The sequence below is a fragment of the Lissotriton helveticus genome, chromosome 11 (assembly GCF_964261635.1).
Source record: "Lissotriton helveticus chromosome 11, aLisHel1.1, whole genome shotgun sequence".
Taxonomy (NCBI): domain Eukaryota; kingdom Metazoa; phylum Chordata; class Amphibia; order Caudata; family Salamandridae; genus Lissotriton; species Lissotriton helveticus.
Window position 1 is genome coordinate 158976648 of NC_136072.1, and position 20045 is coordinate 158996692.

General features: G+C 44.6%; 1 protein-coding gene across 7 annotated transcripts in view; it reads right to left on the reverse strand.

The window, feature by feature from the left end:
• The window catches only part of LRRC34 (leucine rich repeat containing 34), a 431531-nt gene that overhangs the window by 8781 nt on the left and 402705 nt on the right, over positions 1-20045 (reverse strand). For all 7 annotated transcript variants that reach the window (XM_078666059.1, XM_078666060.1, XM_078666064.1 and 4 more), the window contains one exon: positions 11377-11503. In XM_078666059.1, the coding sequence (XP_078522185.1) occupies positions 11377-11503 (127 nt within the window). The remainder of the gene's footprint in view (positions 1-11376; positions 11504-20045) is intronic.

Here is a 20045-nt window from a genome sequence, read left to right on the forward strand (position 1 = left end):
AGGGTAAGCACAAGACCGTTAGTGCCATGGAGAGTATGTACAAGAAAATTCGTAAAGAAATAATAAGGTTACACGAACAGCGTAAAGCAACACAAGTAAGCGAGAAAGAAAGTATCTCTGATCCTGAAGAGGAAGACGAGAATTCCGCCAGAATAGCGTATGTAGGAAAATCCAGATTTCCAGATCGCCATTTACGTCCAGAACACAAGTCTATTTTCCATCATCCAGCACCAGAACAAGGTTCTCTAGAACAAGTATTTCAAGCTACCGATCACATTCTGAAATCACGAATCGGTTACAGTGAATTAAGCACCATGCATGAACAAGAACTAGCCCGATCAGCAGTCCGATGGATTACTGATTCTACCACTTTTCCAGACGAAATAGTGGCACAAATGTTTCTGAAACTGCCCCCAGCCGAGCAACGACTGGTGGGTATGTATATGATCCAGTACCTCATTACTTTGTATGAGGGTCAACACTCTGATCCAGGTCCGTTGCACGATATCCTGAACGAGTTACTCCAGTATAGATGGAGAGGTCTAGGTACCGATTTAATTAGTGTCATTCTAGAACAACGTCACAAATATAGAACGTTTCTGAACCCGCATTTTGTTCATGTCTCACCCCCAGAAAGTAAACCATTTTACATAGACAGACAGAATCCGTTACGAGAGGTCCACCCAGTCCAAGGGGCGGGTGGCGTAATGCAACGAGTGTTTGTATACACTCCGATATCAAAGATGGAACTTCTTGAAATGAAGAAATTAATTCCCTGTCATGACAAAGATCCAGCGGGGTTCCATAGAGAATTAAAAGACATGCTCCGTATGGGAGAATATACTTACCCAGATATTATTAAAATGTTAAAGGTTCTGCTACCCGCAGGGGTGTATGAAAAGTTAAAGGAAAAAGAATGGGAGGTGGGAGAGAAAAAGATCGATTGGGCAGCTCTAGAAGCTGATGACAAGGCACGAGTACCAGGTACCGGTCTTGGAGATAAATGTAAAGAATTACCAGAATTATTGATTCAAGTTTTACCCAGATTATTGACAACGAGAAAAGAAGACTGGGATGCAATCTCAGCCTGTAAACAGAAACAAGATGAAGATATTAGTGATTTTTATTCTAGATTTGAAAAATGTTTCAGTATTAATAGTGGTCTCAAGACAAGTAGTGAGTCGTACCCTCACCTTTTCGTTACCAAATTAGTCGAGAATTCAAGTCCACAAATTAAAAATCGAGTTTTGAAAGTCGAAAGCACCTGGCAAGCAAATACTCCGTCCCAGATGCTCCAGATGCTTCAGTACCACCAGAATAGAATCAGAGAAGAGCAAGAACACGAAAGAAAACGTATGAAAGACACGAAAATGAAAGTGCTAGTTGCACAATCTATTCCTCAAGACAGTCAGAAGAGGGGTCCGAATCAAGCCAGTCATCCTGCAGCTCCCGTTAAAGGGAACTGCAATTATTGTAAACAACCAGGTCATTTTATAAACGAGTGTGCAGTTCTGAAACACAACATAGCTACTGGTAAGACTAAAGAAAGACCACGTCCGCCTAGACAAGAACGAGTTTCACAGATTCCTCAGTCACAGAATGCACCACAGACAGTTACAGTACCGCAGCCTATTGCTGCAACACAGCACGTTACATCACAGATGTACCAGTATGCACAGTCTGAGTATCCAGAGTACCAGTCATATTCATGAAACAGCCTAGAGAGGGAGGTAGGCTTGCCTCTCATCGAGATGCCTGTAGACCAAGAAGGTCCCTATGTTCACAGTCAAGTATTAGGGAAAGACAGAAAGTTTTTGATCGATACAGGGGCAAGTAGGACCACAATTAATCATGCCGAAGTTCCAGGGGCTCCGCTCTCAGGCTCAAGAAATGTTTCCCTTGGATTTTCAGGAAAGCCAATAGTTAACGAGATATCAAAGCCAGTTACTCTAGAAGTAGGTCCATTGTCCCGCACTACTGATCTGTTACTTACTAAGTCATGTCCAGAAAACCTATTAGGCATTAAGACACTGAAAGAATTAGGTGCAGTTATTTGCTGTTCCCCAGAGGGAATACGATTGTTCCTACGTGACTTTAAAGGTCACTATGTATTACGAGATTTTGATTCCAGATTGTCTAATGTTCCACAGCATTTATGGGCGCAAGGCCCAACTGATGTAGGTTACATGCAAATCACACCCTATCGTGTGACTCTCAAACCAGGTGTAGTGTTACCACGAATCAGACAGTACAGATTGCCACCTGAGGCTGTAGCAGCCTTATCCAAAATTATTGACGAGCTCATGGCTCAAGGAGTGGTTGTAGAAACTGACTCCAATGTATGTAATTCTCCGATCATTCCAGTCATGAAACGTACTGATCCAAATGCACCCCCAGTATATCGATTAGTGATTGATTTACGAGAGCTTAATAAATGTATTATTCCTCAGTACCCAGTTGTCCCAGACATTTCTTCCCTGTTAACAGCCATTGATTCCGAAGCCATGTTTTTCACTGTCATAGACCTCAAGAATGCATTTTTCAGTGTTCCCATTCATCCAGACAGCCAGTTTCTTTTCGGATTTTGTCTAAATGGAAGGAGCTATATGTTTACACGCGCTCCTCAAGGTTTCACAGAAAGTCCTAGTATTTACAGTCAAGCACTTAAGAGACAACTAGACAATATTCACATGCCAACTGACACTGCCCTACTCCAGTATGTCGATGATCTACTGATCACAGCCCGTTCTGAACGTGACTGCGAACGAGCATCCCTTACAGTTTTGTATTTTCTAGCCGAGATGGGACACAAGGTGTCACCTTCGAAGCTTCAATTCTGTGTCCAGCAAGTGGTATACTTAGGACACTTGCTGTCCAAGAGGGGTAGGCAGTTGACACCCGACCGTATCCAGTTAATAGCGAGTCTTCCCCAGCCCAGAACCCAGAAGGAGGTACGTGCTTTTATCGGCCTTCCTTCTTATTGTAGACAATGGATTCCCCAGTATGCATTTCTAGCCAAGCCACTGATACAGTTAACGACACAGGAGGCAGCCGTATCGACTGTCCTCCCTTGGACATCTGAACATGCACTTAGTTTCAATGAGTTAAAGAAAGCCCTATGTCAAGCTCCAGTTCTAGCTACACCGAACTACAGTAAGCCTTTTACACTTTTCGTTACAGAACGCGAAGGTACAGCATTATCTGTTCTTACACAAGATCAAGCAGGACAATACAAGCCCTGTGCTTATTTTTCGAGCACATTAGATCCAGTCGCCCAGGCGTTGCCTGCGTGCCTCAAGTCAGTTGCAGCCACAGCACTAGCTATCAGACAAAGTGATTCCATAGTTTTAGGACACTCCCTGACAGTACAAGTCCCACATTCAGTAGAAGTTCTTTTAAACCGAACACAAACACAGCACTTGACAATTGCACGTTTAACAGGTTATGAATTGACACTGTTCCAGCCACACATAGAAATTAGACGCTGCAACGGTCTGAATCCTGCTACACTGTTACCATCAGTTAATTCAAATCCAGACACACATGACTGTGTGGAAGTAGTTAACATTACGACAAAGCCAAGACAAGACCTGACAGACATTCCGTTACCAGAGCCTGACCTGACACTTTATGTGGATGGTTCATGTATGAGAACTAGTACAGGAGAACTAGTCGCCGCGTATGCAGTAACTACTGACACTGAAGTTATTGAAACACACCGTATTGACACCCTGTCCGCTCAAGCAGCAGAGCTAGTCGCTATGACACAAGCCTGTATACATGCCAAGAACCTGAAAGTTAATGTTTACACAGATTCACGTTACGCATTCGGAGTTGTACACGACTTCGGAGTGCTCTGGCAGGAGAGAGGTTTTATGACTTCTCATGGAACCAAGATTCAGCATGGTCTCCTTATTCAAGCCCTGTTAGATGCCATACATTTACCGACATCTATTGCTATCATGAAATGCAAAGCACATACGAAAGTTACTGACATTATTTCCCAAGGTAATGATCTAGCAGACCGCACAGCCAAGCTTACAGCACAGACTCCAGACATTCCAGTTAACCCGACACATACTCCAGATCCGATTATATGCATGACAGTTAAGGACCCTACACAAGATGTCATAGATATCCAGTTACATGCTACTCCCGATGAAATCAAGAAATGGTCTGAACAAGGAGGGGTCCGGACAGATCAAGGATGGTTAACGAAGGGTAGAGCCACATGGTTTCTCCCCGATTCTATGGTTCAAGTCATTATCAATACCGCACATAGTCCAGCACATTTAGGAGAAAAAGCTATGTTAGACAGTATCCAGAACATTTGGTTCAACAAGCATTTACGAGCTGCAGCCAAGCAGAAAGTCCGTACCTGTATGATATGTTGTCAGTTTAATCCAGGTAAAAGTGTCCCGGTGGAACAAGGTGGTTTCCAGCCCCCTGACCACCCTTTTGAGGTCCTCCAGATGGATTATATTCAGATGGAGCGATGTCGAGGTTTCAAGTATGTCCTTGTAGTTGTATGTGCTTTGTCCAGATGGACAGAAGCATATCCAGTCCCAGATTACACAGCCGCGACCACTGCCAAGCAGTTGGTTCGTGAATTCTTCCCTAGATACGGACTCCCTAGAGTCGTATATTCTGATAACGGTCAGCCATTTTCATCTGAACTCATGAAGCACGTTTCCCTTTTGTTAGGGTACCAGTGGAAGTTTCATTGTGTACGCCATCCTGAAGCAGCCGGTCTCGTAGAGAGACATAATCAGACCCTGAAAATCCGCATTGCAAAAGTTTGTAAAGAAAAAGGTGTGGACTGGCTAGTAGCTCTGCCAGTCGCTTTATTTTATATGCGCATGGTCGCACATTCCAGATCAGGTCTGTCCCCGTATGAGGTCGTATTCGGCCGCCCCCCTAACATGTGGGGTACTCCTAGACCCCGAAGTATTACCGATGTTTCATGTAATATGCTGACAGATTACCTAGCTTCCTTGATGTCTGCCCTCAACTCATGTCGTTCACAGGTTGCCGCCGCATTTCCAGACAATACCGAGGTGGCACCGCATGAAATAGTTCCAGGCTCCCTAGTGATGGTCCGGAATTTCGACAGATCAAGTCCGCTGGAACCTCGTTGGAAGGAGCCACGTCAAGTCCTCTTGACCACCCGTACTGCCGTCAAGTTGGAAGGCAGAAAAGGATGGATCCACCTTTCTCATATTAAACTTTTTAAAGGATTGAAACCAGTTTCTAAAAACATTTCCAAGGATTTCCAGGATTCGAAAGATTGCCAGAACATTGTTTTAAAGGACTGTCCCGCACAAGACATTATTACAACCCCTTCCTTGTTAGAGAAAACTCCGCAGCAGGAGTATAAGCTCAAATTAAGGTCTAGTAAAATAAGTCAGTCAGTTTGATTGTATAAGTCCTCCCCTAGGTGAAACGGTTAGATTGTTTCTGACATGTATAAAATAGACCCCCATAGTGAGAGAGTCAGTCAAAGCTCAATCAAATGTATCGTTTTTCTGAGTTTCATATTGTTTCTCAGCATAATGATTTCCTGCACTAGTTACGCACTTTTCCTGTGTTTTCCAGTTCCTCATGTAAATAAGTCTGCTAATGCTACAGTAGAGCACACGTTTAGTGATCTGCCGCCTCATGAACTCTCTTACCGCCTTGCTATGCGCAACAATTCTTTCATCCGTATGTTACATTACTCACACCAGACCAGCAATGCCACTAATTGTTGGGTGTGTGGTCGACTCCCCCCTTTTCAGACACCGAAGGGAGTTCTGCCACTCTTTCCTTATCCATTCTCACATAATGGTTCGTGTGGAGCATGGTCCACGCTAACGTCATCTTCAACAGATATGTCTTTTCTTAACAGTACATGTTTTCCAGACAAGCAAGGTTTTCCCCACAGAACAGGTTTAGATCTAGAAAATGAAGTATACAATTTAGGAAATTATTCGTCGAATTTCATGGTTCTGAATGTTCAGTCTGATACTACTCCAGACTCACCTGCTATTTCAGTACTACCAGTCAAAGGCGAATTATGTGTCCGTAGTTATGGTTTTGTACATGTAGGTCATAGTGAATGTACCACTGTTATCAAGTATAGTGACAGTAGGAAATCTATTTTCAAAGCTTCACGTCATTCTTATTTTATTTGTGGTCAAACCGCATATGTTCGTCTGCCCCTCGATTGGGAGGGAACCTGTTACATTGCCTTCCTACTGCCACCTGTTTTCCTAGCCCCACCTGACTATCATAGGAATTCCTTCCTAGTACACGCTAGACACAAGAGAAACCTCCCGATTGTCGATTATACTGAAACTGCCGCAGAACAATTCATTGATATAGATAAAGGTGTTTTCCCTTATTTAGGTACAGTTGTAAATAGTAAGCTAATCCGTAGGTTAACAAGAACCCTCGAAGCAGTAGTAGATGAGACTGCCTCTGCTCTAGGTAACTTAACTGAAGAGCAATCCTTTATGAGAATTGTCGTTTTACAGAATCGTCTCGTCCTTGACGTCATACTGGCCGATAGGGGCGGGGCCTGTAGAGCCATCGGATCCAGTTGCTGCATTTTCATTCCAAATAACGCGCCGTCTGTTTATTCAGCTATAACCAGACTCCATAAAATTGCCCATCTGTTACATCAAGATCCAGGCACCTGGACATGGTCCGGTTGGTTCTGGAATATAATTTCCGCATGGGGATGGAAAGTCCTGTCCTTTCTAGGTATTGCAGTAGCGATCATATTCAGCTGCTGCCTCTGTATACAATGTGGCCCTGCGATTTGCAGCATGTGTGCTACCTCTTGTATTCCTAGTTCCAAGCCCCGTTCTAAATCCCGTTCTAAGACAATTCGAGACGAGCAAATGGTACTGTATGAAATGATAGACGGTATCATGAATATTGATGTTTCCTGATGGAAACGTAGTGACAAGGAGGGAATGTGGAAAAGTAAATTTTGCCATGTTCTGTGTCCCTACGCCTCATCCATCATATGTTATGTGTGCATGACCAATATGCATATGTTATTCCCCATGTCCGATTAAAGACGCAATTACAGTTGTGTCCACCTCTAGTATGTCATTTTCCAGTCCTCGTGAATACTACGAATATCAGGCCTATGTAAAAGTAATGTTGCCACGTTTCCCAGTGTGCACGTTATTTCATTATAAAGTCCCCCGTTCCTAGGCCTCAAAAGGGCCCGGACAACAGATTCAGCTCCTGTCTCCTGAAAGCCTCGCTGAGGAGCGATACAGCCCCCACCTGTATCCTCGACCTTTCACTTACTTCCTGCCTCGCAGTGCCCGGTGCAGCCCGGCTCTGCCTCTGAGTCTGCCAAGAGTATGTTATGATTCCAGCTATCAGTTCAGTCCTCCTTTCTCTGCATTCCTAAGCTATTGAACTGCATCAATAGTTTCCGTCATTGTCTAGCCTTCTCGTCTCCACGTTAGAGAAATACTGTATTAATGGTCATTTAGTATTCTTCATCACGCACTACGTGTAGAATAAAGCATGGTCCAGTCTTAGAGTCAAGTTAGCTTTTCCCCTCATGACGTCTAGTTTATATCAACATGTTCCCTAAACATCAGATACTAGATAGGGTTTAGGTACATGTCGCTCCGACCCTCCAGACTCTAGTCTCTGCTCCTAGCACAGAGTTCGTAGCCCCCAGCTTCTCCTAGTAACACGTCATTGCCAGTTTACGCGCACCATTAGGTTAGAGGTCCCGGCTCCTTAGGTAGCCCCCTCCTATGTTTCCGCCCCAATCATGACATATTCTGTTACGTTTGCATCACATGTCTATGTATACTCCCAGTTACACCTCTTTTTACTGTTATCTTTCGCGACTGCTACGCGTCACGCCTTCTGCTCCACCCACTGTTACGCCTACTGCAATGTAATGCTATGTGTTTGCGCTATGTATATAAGTCAATGTATTGTTATTAAAAGTTAGCGCGCTCATCCCAGACCAAGCCCCAGCAGCTGCTGGGCCTCTTTTCCCCTGCTGGGTCATCCTATGCAGGTTGTCCTGATCCTGTCCTTATGCTGTAATAAACCTGCAGAAACTCCTACTACCTCGAATCTTGACTCTTATTTTATTGAGCTATCTGTTATTCATTCATTCATATAAAAATAGATCCGGTATTATTTATTTATATACCACAATAGGACAGATACTTGCCCATGTACAAGTCCTTGATAAGCCACCAAAGCTGATCAATCTATAACGTTTACAGCAGAGTATAACGAGTGCATAAAGGGTGTGGGTAGTAAGACCTTTAGCACCTTCAGGCCTTGGGTGTTTACAGTGAGTAGTCTCTTTTTGTAGAGGTTTTGTATGTAAAAGTGAACACTGTTCTTAGTAGATACTGTTTAATAATCTGTGGTATATGCTTCATGAGAGTTTGGCTGTCTGCCAACAGCGTGGTACAGGGTAAACTCTGCATAGGGTACAACGCTGTTTCTAGTACCCATATTCGCTTAATTTCTCGCTGAAGGTACGGTAACTGTGAAGGGTTTGATACAGGCTAAAGGCTCTCAGGGTAGGGGATTACTTATGTAACAAGGCTAGAGTGTCTGGAGGAAGTTGGCATTCTCAGAACAGTTGTATACTGATTTAACTCAGTGTGCAGTAGGGGTCACCCATCTATGTGTGGTTGATCGTCACCATGAGCTCCGTTACCCATGAATTGCCTGGTATATGCTCAGTGTTGCACATAACAGTCTGCTTTACCTAAGAGGGTTGTATGCATAATGGCATTAATGATGCTTCCTATTATTCTGAGCTTTTCTTCTTACTTTCAAATCTCTAATGCCATACTTCTTTATAGAGTAGTGTGTACAAAAGTAGCTTGGATGGTTTCATCAGTGATGCCATTTGAGATGTCATAAGTGATGTCATTGATGAGGTCACAGAACATGTCATGAGTGATGTAATATGTGAGGTCCTAAGCAGTGCATGGCAAGGGTGCAAGTTAATTTTTGTGGTTTTGTGAGCTCAAAATGTCCAGTTGGCACTGACATTTTCACCTAACTATAACGTCACTTTAACCTTTGTTTTTTCAGTGAATATCTAGTTGTTTTTTTTAAACATAAAGTAAAATCATATTACCATACCTAAAGCCAGCTCCTCGCCACACACAGCCAAAGGAGTTGGCCGCAGGGCGGCTAGCTCCCTGAAGCGCCCCCCCCCCCCCCAAGCCACTTATTTCTTTCTTTCACCATTTGTAAAGCGCCTGGTTACACCTACAGTGTATCCCCGCACTTCAGCAGACTTTTGGCCCTGGGAATACCATCACCTGGGGCCAAAAACGTTTAATTTAGGGGAGGGGGTGCCTTGATCCCCCACCCCAAGCCCAAATGGGCCTTGGGACGCCAACTCTGGGGGTACACAGTAAATGCAGGGGAGGAGTGTGTGGTCCCCCTCCTCAAGCCTTAAGATGTCCCGGAGATCCCTTCCCATGAGGCAGAACATATTTATGTTAGGGGAGGGGGGCATGTGGCCCCTCTTCCTGACCCTTAAGAGATCCCAGGGACCCCATCCCCTGGGGCTACCCACTAATCATAGGGGATGGAGCAGTAATAGGCCCCCGGGACTCCATCCCTGGGGCTGGATGCAAGAAAATTGGGAAAGGGGACACATGGCCCCTCCCGAAGCCTTAATAGGCCTTGGGGATCCCGTCACCCAGTCCAAATTCTATTGTTAAAGGCAGTGGGGTGTGTCCCCCCCCAAGCCTTATTAGGCCCTGGGAACCCCCTCCCCTAGGGCCACAGCTAATACAAAAGGAGAGGGGGGCACACAGACCCTATTTAAGCTTTATTATGCCATGGGGACTCTGGCTCCTGGGGCCAAATCCAATAAAAAAGGAAGGGGGTGGCGCTGTCCCCCTCCCTGAGCCGTATTAGGCCCTGGTGACCCCATCCCCTGGGGCCAGAGGTGGATGCCCTGGTGCTCACCTGGAGCACCTACAAACCTCTAGTTGGAGGCTGCAGGAGGAGTCCCTGGGCCCATGATGGCCCTGCCAGCTCCCCGCATACTGTGGGAGACAGCCGTGCTTCTGCTGCCAGAGGAAGCAGCTGTTTATGCTGGGCGGGAGCAATATATGTTTCCCTGCCCACAGGAGTGAGGGCAGGGTAAAAGATGTCTGTTCCCGCCCGACAGGAACATTTTTAAATCTCCTGCCGACTGGGAAACATGTCTTCCCTGCACATGCCACTGCAGGCAGTTAAGGCATGTTTGACCCCGCCCAGCCAGAGATTTAAAAAAATGCTCCTGCTGGACATTGATGTGGGCAGGGAGATACTTTACCTCGGGGGTTGGGCTACCTGGGATATAGTAATTGAGCTAGCCCCAGGGGATGAAAGGCTTGGGGAGGGAGGCCGCCTGGCCCACTCCCCTTATTTATGAAATTTAGCCCCAAGGGATGGGGTCCCCGGGGTAGCACCCTGACCTCCCCTGAAATTAAGAACCCAGTACTGGGGCATGTGGTCCCTGGGGCCTTAAAAGACCTTGGGGAAGGAGGCCATGTTCCTTCCACCCCCTTTTTAAAAGTTGGCACCAGGGAATGGGCACCCGGGCCTAATTCGGTTCGGGGAGGGGGGCTCTAATCATGTCCCCCCAAATATTTGAAAACAAAAGAGGGACAGCCGTTTTCGTTCTGTTTTTATGTTAGCCATTATCTCACTGGAGTCCTGCGGGATTGCGGCCAAAACAGATGTTTATTTTACCCCAGGTTGTGTGTGTGTGGGGGGGGGTCCCTCTGGGTTTCCCCCGCAGTGCCTAGGTGGGCTGAGTATCCTACCCTACCTCAGTACAATTACCAGATCTAGTCATGCTGACATAGCCACAAAATATTTAGCATCTCATTCGTAAACCGGACTTCTAGCATTGCCCAGGGCAGGTCAAAGTCCTATTTGTCAAAGAACTTCTGAAAGTGTATTATCAACGACACATTGTCATAAACAGGCAAAATGAGTTTACAGATGGGGATAGAAAGTCATAGTCGCAGGCTGTATCTATTGGGCAATAATACCCCAAAAAGCTAGGGGTATGGAAAATGATATCATACACACTTGACCCACTTCCAATGTCGTGATAGGGTTGCCCCACTATGATGTCCACTCTTAAGTCCCTAAACAGCCTCCTATTTGCTGCTGAGGGACATGGGGAGTGGCATGGGGTAGATACTACAAACTGTAAACAGGGCGGTTATAACCAGGGTTACATTCTTTCTGCCTCATGACTCCTAAAAGGGCAGTGGTAGAGGTACCAAAGGCAAGCCCCTGAATGACACCCATGGTCTTACAAGATTTTATAAGATTAAGCATTAAAAATGTATTCCGAAAAGAAAAACTTACCACACAGCTGGCCTCATCAAGTATGTTGCCCCAAATGTAGACATAGGCGAGGGTTCTGTTTGTTTTAATTGCTTCGGCTAGAGGTACTAGTCCTTTTCCAGTTATGTTGTTTCTCACAACTGCTAAGCTAATGAATTTAAAAAAAATATCAATGCTAGTGTGAAAATAAAAAATAAAAATCACTGGCACATCAGCTTATTAAAAAGTCATTATACATACATTTTACAATTGCCTTTGTACATTATGTCCTCGGAAGTGTCCTTGTGTTCATGTTGGACAATAAACATGCTAACAAAAATAAAACAATACACCAGCATTCAAACAAACAAGAAACTGAATCACACATATGAGTCAGTGTAGTCTAATTAAGGACAACACGACCCAGAAAATCACTGGGACACGTGGGTTCCAATGAACTTAATTTTACCCCTTTGTTTGGACATTTAGCACTGACATTATCCCTAACCAACCAGTAATCATTTTTGTCAACCAACTAGTCAAAATTCATTTTTTGCACTGGTTGGTAGCATAAATGTTGCTAATACATGTGTCATTCATTGCAAATGTCTGTAAAATTCCATTTGACCAGGCCAAAAGATGTGAAATCTAGTCTAGGTTTACCAGCATTATGATATATATTACACTGTGATCACTTTGTTCATATTGTTTGCCAGCTGAACTAATGCAAACACATTTCAAGTTTACAATAAACAAACATATCGGGTTAAACAACGTTATTATTGGCCTAATCTATTTGTGTAATGGGATTTTGGGGGTGAAAAGTGGGTCTGCAGATGCTGATATATCTTCTTTTATCATGAATTCCATGTCCCCTCGGTCTCTCTATCCTCGTTAGTCAGCGCTCGCATATGCGCCCTGCTCCGATTTGTTTGGGTTGATTGGATTGGACTACATAGTTACTTTCTTGCTTACTTTGTTCAGTGCATTTACTGTAGTTCAATCGTGTTTCTTTCTAGGGACCATGGGAAGTCACCACTTTATGAAGAGTTTGGGTGCATCTGTTCTTCAGGGTGGACCTTTGTCGTTTTTTGCTTCTATTGCAATAAGGATTGCGTCCTAGGTGTTGTATGTTGTCGTACCTCCTTTTTTTACCTCTATATTGTGATTAGTGTATCGCATTCAGCATTGGTCCATTTCTGAATTTTTGAGACATGACTTGAAGAAGGGAGCCACTAAGGGCTCAATGTCATAGGAATCCTTTCTCGCCCACAGATATCTTTTGTAATATACCAATACTTGCAATGGGTCCGCGCTTTGATAACCATTGATTGCCTTTCTTATCAACTGCTTTTGCTTGCTTCTTATTTGATGCCTTTCCTTCCTCTTCTAGTGTTGATCTCTCCCGTGGAGCATTTCATCTTTACTATACATTTTCAATGGATGGCTGTTATCCTTCCACTGCTTACATTCTGCCTACATTTAGGGAACTACTTTTTAGATCGAGCCTACCAAACGGAACAGTTGTCTGGTTGAAAAATACCTATTGTCAGATTACCAGATCATACAGTGGGCTTAAAGTCCACCCACTGCTTACCATTGGTTGTCTTTATTGACACATTTGCTTACTACTACTACTACTAGGTATTTTTTCTTTTAAGCGGTCCCTAACAAAATACTTCCTTTGTGCTTGGCCCTATAGGATCCTTGGGACCCCTTGCCCTTTGCAAATGGTTACCATCAGTTTTAAACTGGTGGTAAAGTATTACTGTTTTTTATAGGAATTTGGTTGCAAAACAGTAATAGATATATCGATTTAGTATTTGGAAGGGAAATCCTGAACATGCCCCTTTCAAATACTGAATCGCAAGTGCATAATGCGATTCGGTAACACGTTACTTAATTGCATTTTGTACATTTAAAAAAGCATTTTTCCGGTCACAAAAGGCCTGATTCTGCGAACTGGGCCGTTTACAATGGGAAAAGTGCTTTGTACGTTTGGCCCATAGTTCTATAACAAGCATTGGCAAAGCCAATAGTTCCCTGCAATGCCTTAGCTGTTGGCCTTATCAATGTGAATGTCTTATACCCATGTTGTCTAGCAGCACATCTGCTGTTCAGCATGGCTGAAAGTCAATGAAAGCCCAGATTCACAGGATGTTGAGCTGACACGAAATCTCTTTGCCTCCCTTGTTGAGTTTATTGTCCTGTCCCTCCAAACACAAAAAAGCACTATGATGTGTTCTGCACTGGCCGCATCATAGCACTTTTTTCGGTGACTTTCAGTCATGCTGAACAGCAGATGTGCTGCTACACAACATGACTAAAAGACATTCACTAAGACAAGGCCAATGGCTTGTGCATTGCTGAGATCTACTGGCTTTGCCAATGATTGTTCAATGTTTACTGGGTCTTACTGAACAAATGTGGAAGGTATAGTGAGAAACAGTTAAGGAGCTTTGAAGTGATGCTAGGATGTGGCGTAATGGCCAGAGCTGATAACAGAGGAACTGGGGAGCCAGGTTTGAATCTCGGGGTCGGCAGAACAGTTTGCGAATCTGAGCAAATCACTTACTCTTCCCTCTGCATACAACAATGAATGTGTAATTGTGTAATGTAACAGGTAAGCACTTAAGGCGCTCCAATACCATTGGCTGGTGTTAGCACTATGGCAAGATGGAGGACGGAACAAGTGTTCCAATACCATCGGATCGTACAATAAAAAAGTTAGTGGGGGGACGGGTCAAGCAGGGAAGCAGGAGGGGATGAGGAAATGGGCAAGCAACGACAGGAAAAGGCTGGAGGCAGTCAATAAAAAGGGTAAAAAATACCTTTATTGAAGCAGAATCAGCGGCAAAAATGAATGTGTCATTGTGGAATGTAACTGGTGAGCACTGAAAGCACTCCAATACCATTGGCTCAGGTTCGCGCTGTGGCAAGACCAGGGACGGATCGACCGCTCCAATAGCATTGGGTTGTGTAGAAAAATAAACATGTGCTATTTGTATTTTAGCAACTTTAAGAAATGCATTTGTTTACATATACGGGTATGAATTTTAGTGGAATGTGTGAATCTGTAGAAGGGAGACAGCCTCAAAATACAAGTATTCATATGGAGTGCTTGAAAACAAAGAGAAAATAGCTGCGTAAATTGGGACCAGCGTAAGGAGACATGTACTTGGTCCATGCGCTATGGGAGGGCCAAACACAAGAAGAAGGCACTACACCTGCATGCCTTGACTAATGACATCAAAGAAAATGAGAGCGACACTGAAGTTTACTAATGGTAGGAGATGGGCGGCATGTAGGACCACAGATAGAACACAACACGTCTTTTCGAGATAGCACATACGCTGTCTAGCCGAGCAGTGCATGAGCTGTGTAGCTGAGCAGTGCTACTGGTTTTGCCAATACTTGTTGTGTTTAGAAATGGGGAGATTAAGTGATTTATCCTAATCATAAAATGAGGAACTGAGGCAGAGGCTAGGGAGATGATATGGCGTAATTTCAGGAGGGATGTGGCGTGAAGGCCAGAGTTACCAACTATGGAGCTGGTAAACCCGGTTTGAGTTTTAGCATCTGCTCAACATCCTTGATTTAGGGCAAATCACGTAATCTTGCCATGCCTACAACAATGAATGTGTCCTTGTCTAAAGTAACTGGTGCTGATGTAAAGTGTTCCAATACCTTTGGGTGGTGTTTGGTGCTATATACAACTTCACAAATAAAAGTAACTGGTGTTTATGTAAAGGGCTTCAACGCCTTCGGGCACACACATAAAACAAATGTGAAAGGCAGAGTCTGAGGAAGAGGAAATCTGGATGGCAAGAACACACATCTAGTATCCACATCTGCAGAAAATAAACAGAGACTACACATGTGCCAAGTAATCGGCACGTCAGCTATACACTAATAGGGCATTAAAAGTCAGAACACTACCACTCACTAGAGTGAAACAGACTATAATGGGGGTTTAAAGCAGTGACGAGTCTGGTGAGAAGGTGATTTGTAGTCGGGGCAAGCAGCAGGAGCAGCGAGGGAGAAAGCAGAGACAGGAGGGAGGAGGTGGGGAAAAATAAAAGCAGCAACAAAGGGTAAAGAAGTGACAGGGGAGAGGGTGATCTGTGCAGGACATAGGGGCGGATGGGAGGGCACATAGCCAGTAAAAGCACGAGCACTGTGTAGAGTGCTAAAAAAGGTCCTAAAATGGTCGTAAAAACAGGAGATGTAGATGTTTACAAATACTTGGTCCATGCTCTGGGGGAGGGCTAAACACAAGAAGAGGCATGACCATGCATGCCAGGGACATATAGTGACAAAGAATATGAGACAGACGAAGGAGCTAGAGCAAACGGGAAGCCTGTGGGTGGACTGAAGCCCACAAATTAAACACAACATGTCTCTTCGAGACAGTGCATGTGCTGTCTAGCCGAGACCTAAAAAGGACCTGAAAATAAGAAACGCTCAATGCTCTGTACAGTCGATTTAACACAATTGTAAATACTGTTTAGCCCTTCTATTTCTGTGAACCTTACAGTAATCATTGCTAGTATTTTGTTGTTTTCACTTTTTACAAATTATACGCCTATTCACAAATGTCAATTCCAAAAATAAATCACAGCCGTTAGACCTGGCATGATTTCCCCTGTCTTTTTGCCTCCACCTCCTGTATTTTTTTAGTGTGTGGTGTACTTCGATTTTGTTGGTTTGTGTACTCTGGACACTTTATCACTGCTTATCAGTGCTAAAGTGCGAGTGCTCAATGTGGAATTTGTGATTATGATTCGTTATCCATGATTGGCATATTTGTTTTACTGGTAAGTTCCTAGTAAAGTGCACTGTTTGTGCCCGGGGCCTGTAAATCAAATGCTACTAGTGGGCCTGCAGCACTGGTTGTGCCACACACTTGAGTAACCCTGCCATTGCAGTATCTGTAAGTGAAGTTAAAACATGCAATGTCGACCTGGCTAGTGCAACCACTTGCCAGGCCCAACTCTTCCCTTTTACTACATGTAAGGCACCCCTAAAGTAGGCCCAAGGTACCCCCATGGGCGGGGCGCAGTGTTTGTGAAAGGTAGGACATGTACTAGCGTGTTTAACAAGTCCTGATAGTGAAATACGGAAAAGTTCATTTTCCAATATTGCAAGGACTAGCTCTCCCATGAGTTATCATTTGGAGCTGCCTTCAAACATTTTACAAGTGTAACTCTGGGAAGAGCTAGAGATTTGGAGTTTGGGCTTCCTGAGCTCAGGATTTAAAAACACATCTTTTAGGAAAGGTGGATTTTAAATTGTGTGTTTGAGAATGCCACTTTTAGAAAGTGGGTATTTTCTTGCTTTTCCGTCCTGTGCCTATGCCTGCCTATGCCTGCCTGTGGAGTTAACGTCTGATTTAAACTGACAGCTAGGTTGGTGCATTTACTCTAGAAAGTCACACAAAGGCAGCTGAGGTGTGCCCTGCATATCCTGATGACCCATCACCAGGCTGATGGGCCTTCCTGAGCTAGAGTGGTGGGAGGAAATGTCACTGATACCTGAATAGGGATGAGCCTGGCTTCTCACAATGGTGTCTCCATCCCCCTGCAGTGTGTCCAGAGCCAAGCCAGGATCTTGTGGACAACAAGGACTTTTTTTGACGTATGCCTACTTCAAAAACCAAACGGGGTAGAAGTATTGGACCTGTAACCCTACACTTCTGGATTGAGTCCAAGAAGAAGAGCTGTAAGGAGGAATACTGCCCCTTTGATGTGTGTCGCCTTGCTGGGTTGGCCTGCAGTTGCTGCTTCTGTCTTTGGGCATTGAAGAACAAGTTACTTACCTTCGGTACTGCTTTTTCTGGTGGATACAGTGCCTGTGATTCCTTACCTTCTGAATTGCATGGAAATTCTTTTCTTAGCTCTCTCATGTTGATATCACAATAGTACGGCTCAACTCGCTACTCCGTATGATGTCACCGGAGCCCAAAGAAGACCTTGTCGGCATGCTGACGTCAGTTCCACCCATTTTTTCCATGCCCTCGTGGCGAACGGGTGGACCGACAACATAATAGAAGTATACACAGTATACAAAATATATACACAAATACATACAGTATATATATATATATATATATATATATATATATATATATATATATATATATATATATATATATATATATAGATATATATATATAAAAAAACACCCTACTTCCAAGAAAGCAGGCTGGGGCCCAGAGGGGAATCCAAAGGTTATCTTTATTAAAAAGGCACAGCAGGAAATAGTGGCGGCGTATGCATTTCGGGCGAATGGATGTGCCCTCATCAGCGCCCTTCACAGAGAGAATGTTTGTCAGTCCCGCTCTCCTTCAAAGATTTAAAAGAGTATATATATGTGTGTGTGTGTGTGTGTGTGTGTATATATATATATAAATATATATATATATACACACACACACACACACACACACACACACACACACATAAAAAGGATATAAATGACGTTTTTCAGTATAAGCAGGTGAACAACGGGGAGGCAGGTGAGTCAGTGAGAAATCCACAGGCAGATACTGTACCCACCAGAAAAAGTGTTACCAAAGGTATGTAACTTGTTCTTCTGATGGATACATCTGCCTGTGGATTCCTCACCTTTTGAATTGAATCCCCAAGCTTTTCCTCTCTCGGAGGAGGGTGTCCACCCGCCTATACCAAAACATCTTGCAGCACAAAGCGTGCAAAATGACATTCACTCCTAACCTCCAAATCCAAGCAGTAATGCTTAGCAAAGGTGTGGAGAAAGGCCCAATTTGCTACCCTGCAGATGTCTACAACAGCAACACCTCTAGCCAAAGCAGAAGAAGATGACTTTGCTCTGGTGGAATGAGCTCCAATACCTTCAGGCAGCTCCATCTTGGACAAGGCGTAGCAGATCTTGATGCACAGGATGATCAACCTGGAAACTGTTTGTTTGTGGACAGCTTTGCCCTTCATCCTTCCAACATAGCCCACAAACAACTGGTCATCCAGTCTTAAGTCCCTGGTTCTGTACAAGTAGACGCTGACAGTTCTCCTAGGGTCCAGGCGGTGAAGTCTCTCATACTCCTTGAAAGGGTGAATGGGAGGATAGAAAGTAGGTAAGGTAGTAGACTGCCCTAGATGGAAAGGAGTGACCACCTTAGGCAGGAAATCAGCCCTGGTCCTGAGAACCATCTTTTCTGCATGAATGGTTAAAAACTGAGGTTTATTAGTAAGAGCCTGAAGCTCACTTACCCTCCTGGCTGAGGTAATAACGATCATAAAAACCATCTTGAAAGTAAGAAGCCTCGATGGGCAACTATGAAGAGGCTCAAATGGAGACCCTATCAGGAAAGTAAGTACTAAATTCAAATCCCACTGAGGCATAATGAAGGGAGTGGAAGGAAACCTATTGGTGAGACCCTTACTGAACCTCATAACAGTGGGTGACTTAAATAAAGACGGCTGGTCCGGCAAACAGAGGAAAGCCGACAAGTAACCCTTTACCGTAGTCACAGCACAACCTTCTTGAGCCAAGGAAAGTGAAAAGCCAAGTACATCAGATAAATGGGCTTTCAAAGCATCAATGAACCTCTCTCTCCACACCATTTCACAAACTTCGACAACTTAGAGGAATGAATAGATTTGGTGGAGTGTCTCCTGGATGATAAAATAACATCCACCACATCCGCTTGGAGAGAGAAAGAACTCAGGTTGCCCCATTCAATCTCCAGGCAAGAAGGGGCAAGCTCTGGAGGTGGAGGTGTAGAACCTGCCCCTGCGACTGCGAGAGGAGGTCTGCCCTCAGAGGGAGATAGAGCGGAGGGTGCGAAGAGAGGTGAAGAAGATCTGTGTGTACCACACCCTTCTTGGCCAATCCGGAGCGATCAATATGACTTGGGCCTGGTCTTGGCAAATCTTCCTCAGAACGGGAGCAATCCGGGGTATGGGAAGAAACGCGCAAAGGAGTTGCGAGCTCCAATCCAATTGAAATGCGTCCCCCAACGCTCCTTGCATAGGATACTGAAGACTGCAGAATGACGGGCAGTGCGCGTTCTCGTGAGTGGCAAACCGGTCCAACCGAGGAAAACCCCACATCTGGAAGATGTGATGGACCACCTCCCGATGAAGCTGCCACTCGTGACTGGCCGAGTATTGCCGACTGAGCCTGTCCACACGCACATTTAGCACCTCGGCCACATGATTTATAAACACAATTCTGATGGCCCTGAGTCCAGGCCCAGAGTCGCAGAGCTTCCCTGCAGAGACGATACAACCCTACCCCTCTTTGTTTGTTTATGTACCACATTGCAGTAGTGTTGTCCGTCAAGACTTGAATCGACTGACCGCAAAGGGAGGGAAGAAAGGCCTTGAGAGCCAAATGTATTACCCACAATTCCAGAAGGTTGATGTGAAGCAACCTTATCTCCGGAGACCAGAGACCCTTGATCTTCAGATCCCCAGATAAGCATCCCACCCTAGAGTGGAGGCATCCGTAATTACTGTGATCACCAGTGGAGGAGGTTGAAAAGGTTTTCCTTAAGACAGGTTGCCCGGCACACTCCACCAACACCGCTTCGCTGCTGTCTCCCTGTAGATTCTGGCCTTCTCGCCCAGATCTCAATTGTGCTGATACCACTGCCTGCGGAGGCACCACTGGAGTGCCCTCATGTGCCAGCGTGCATGGCTGAACAACAGTATGCAGGAAGCGAACAGACC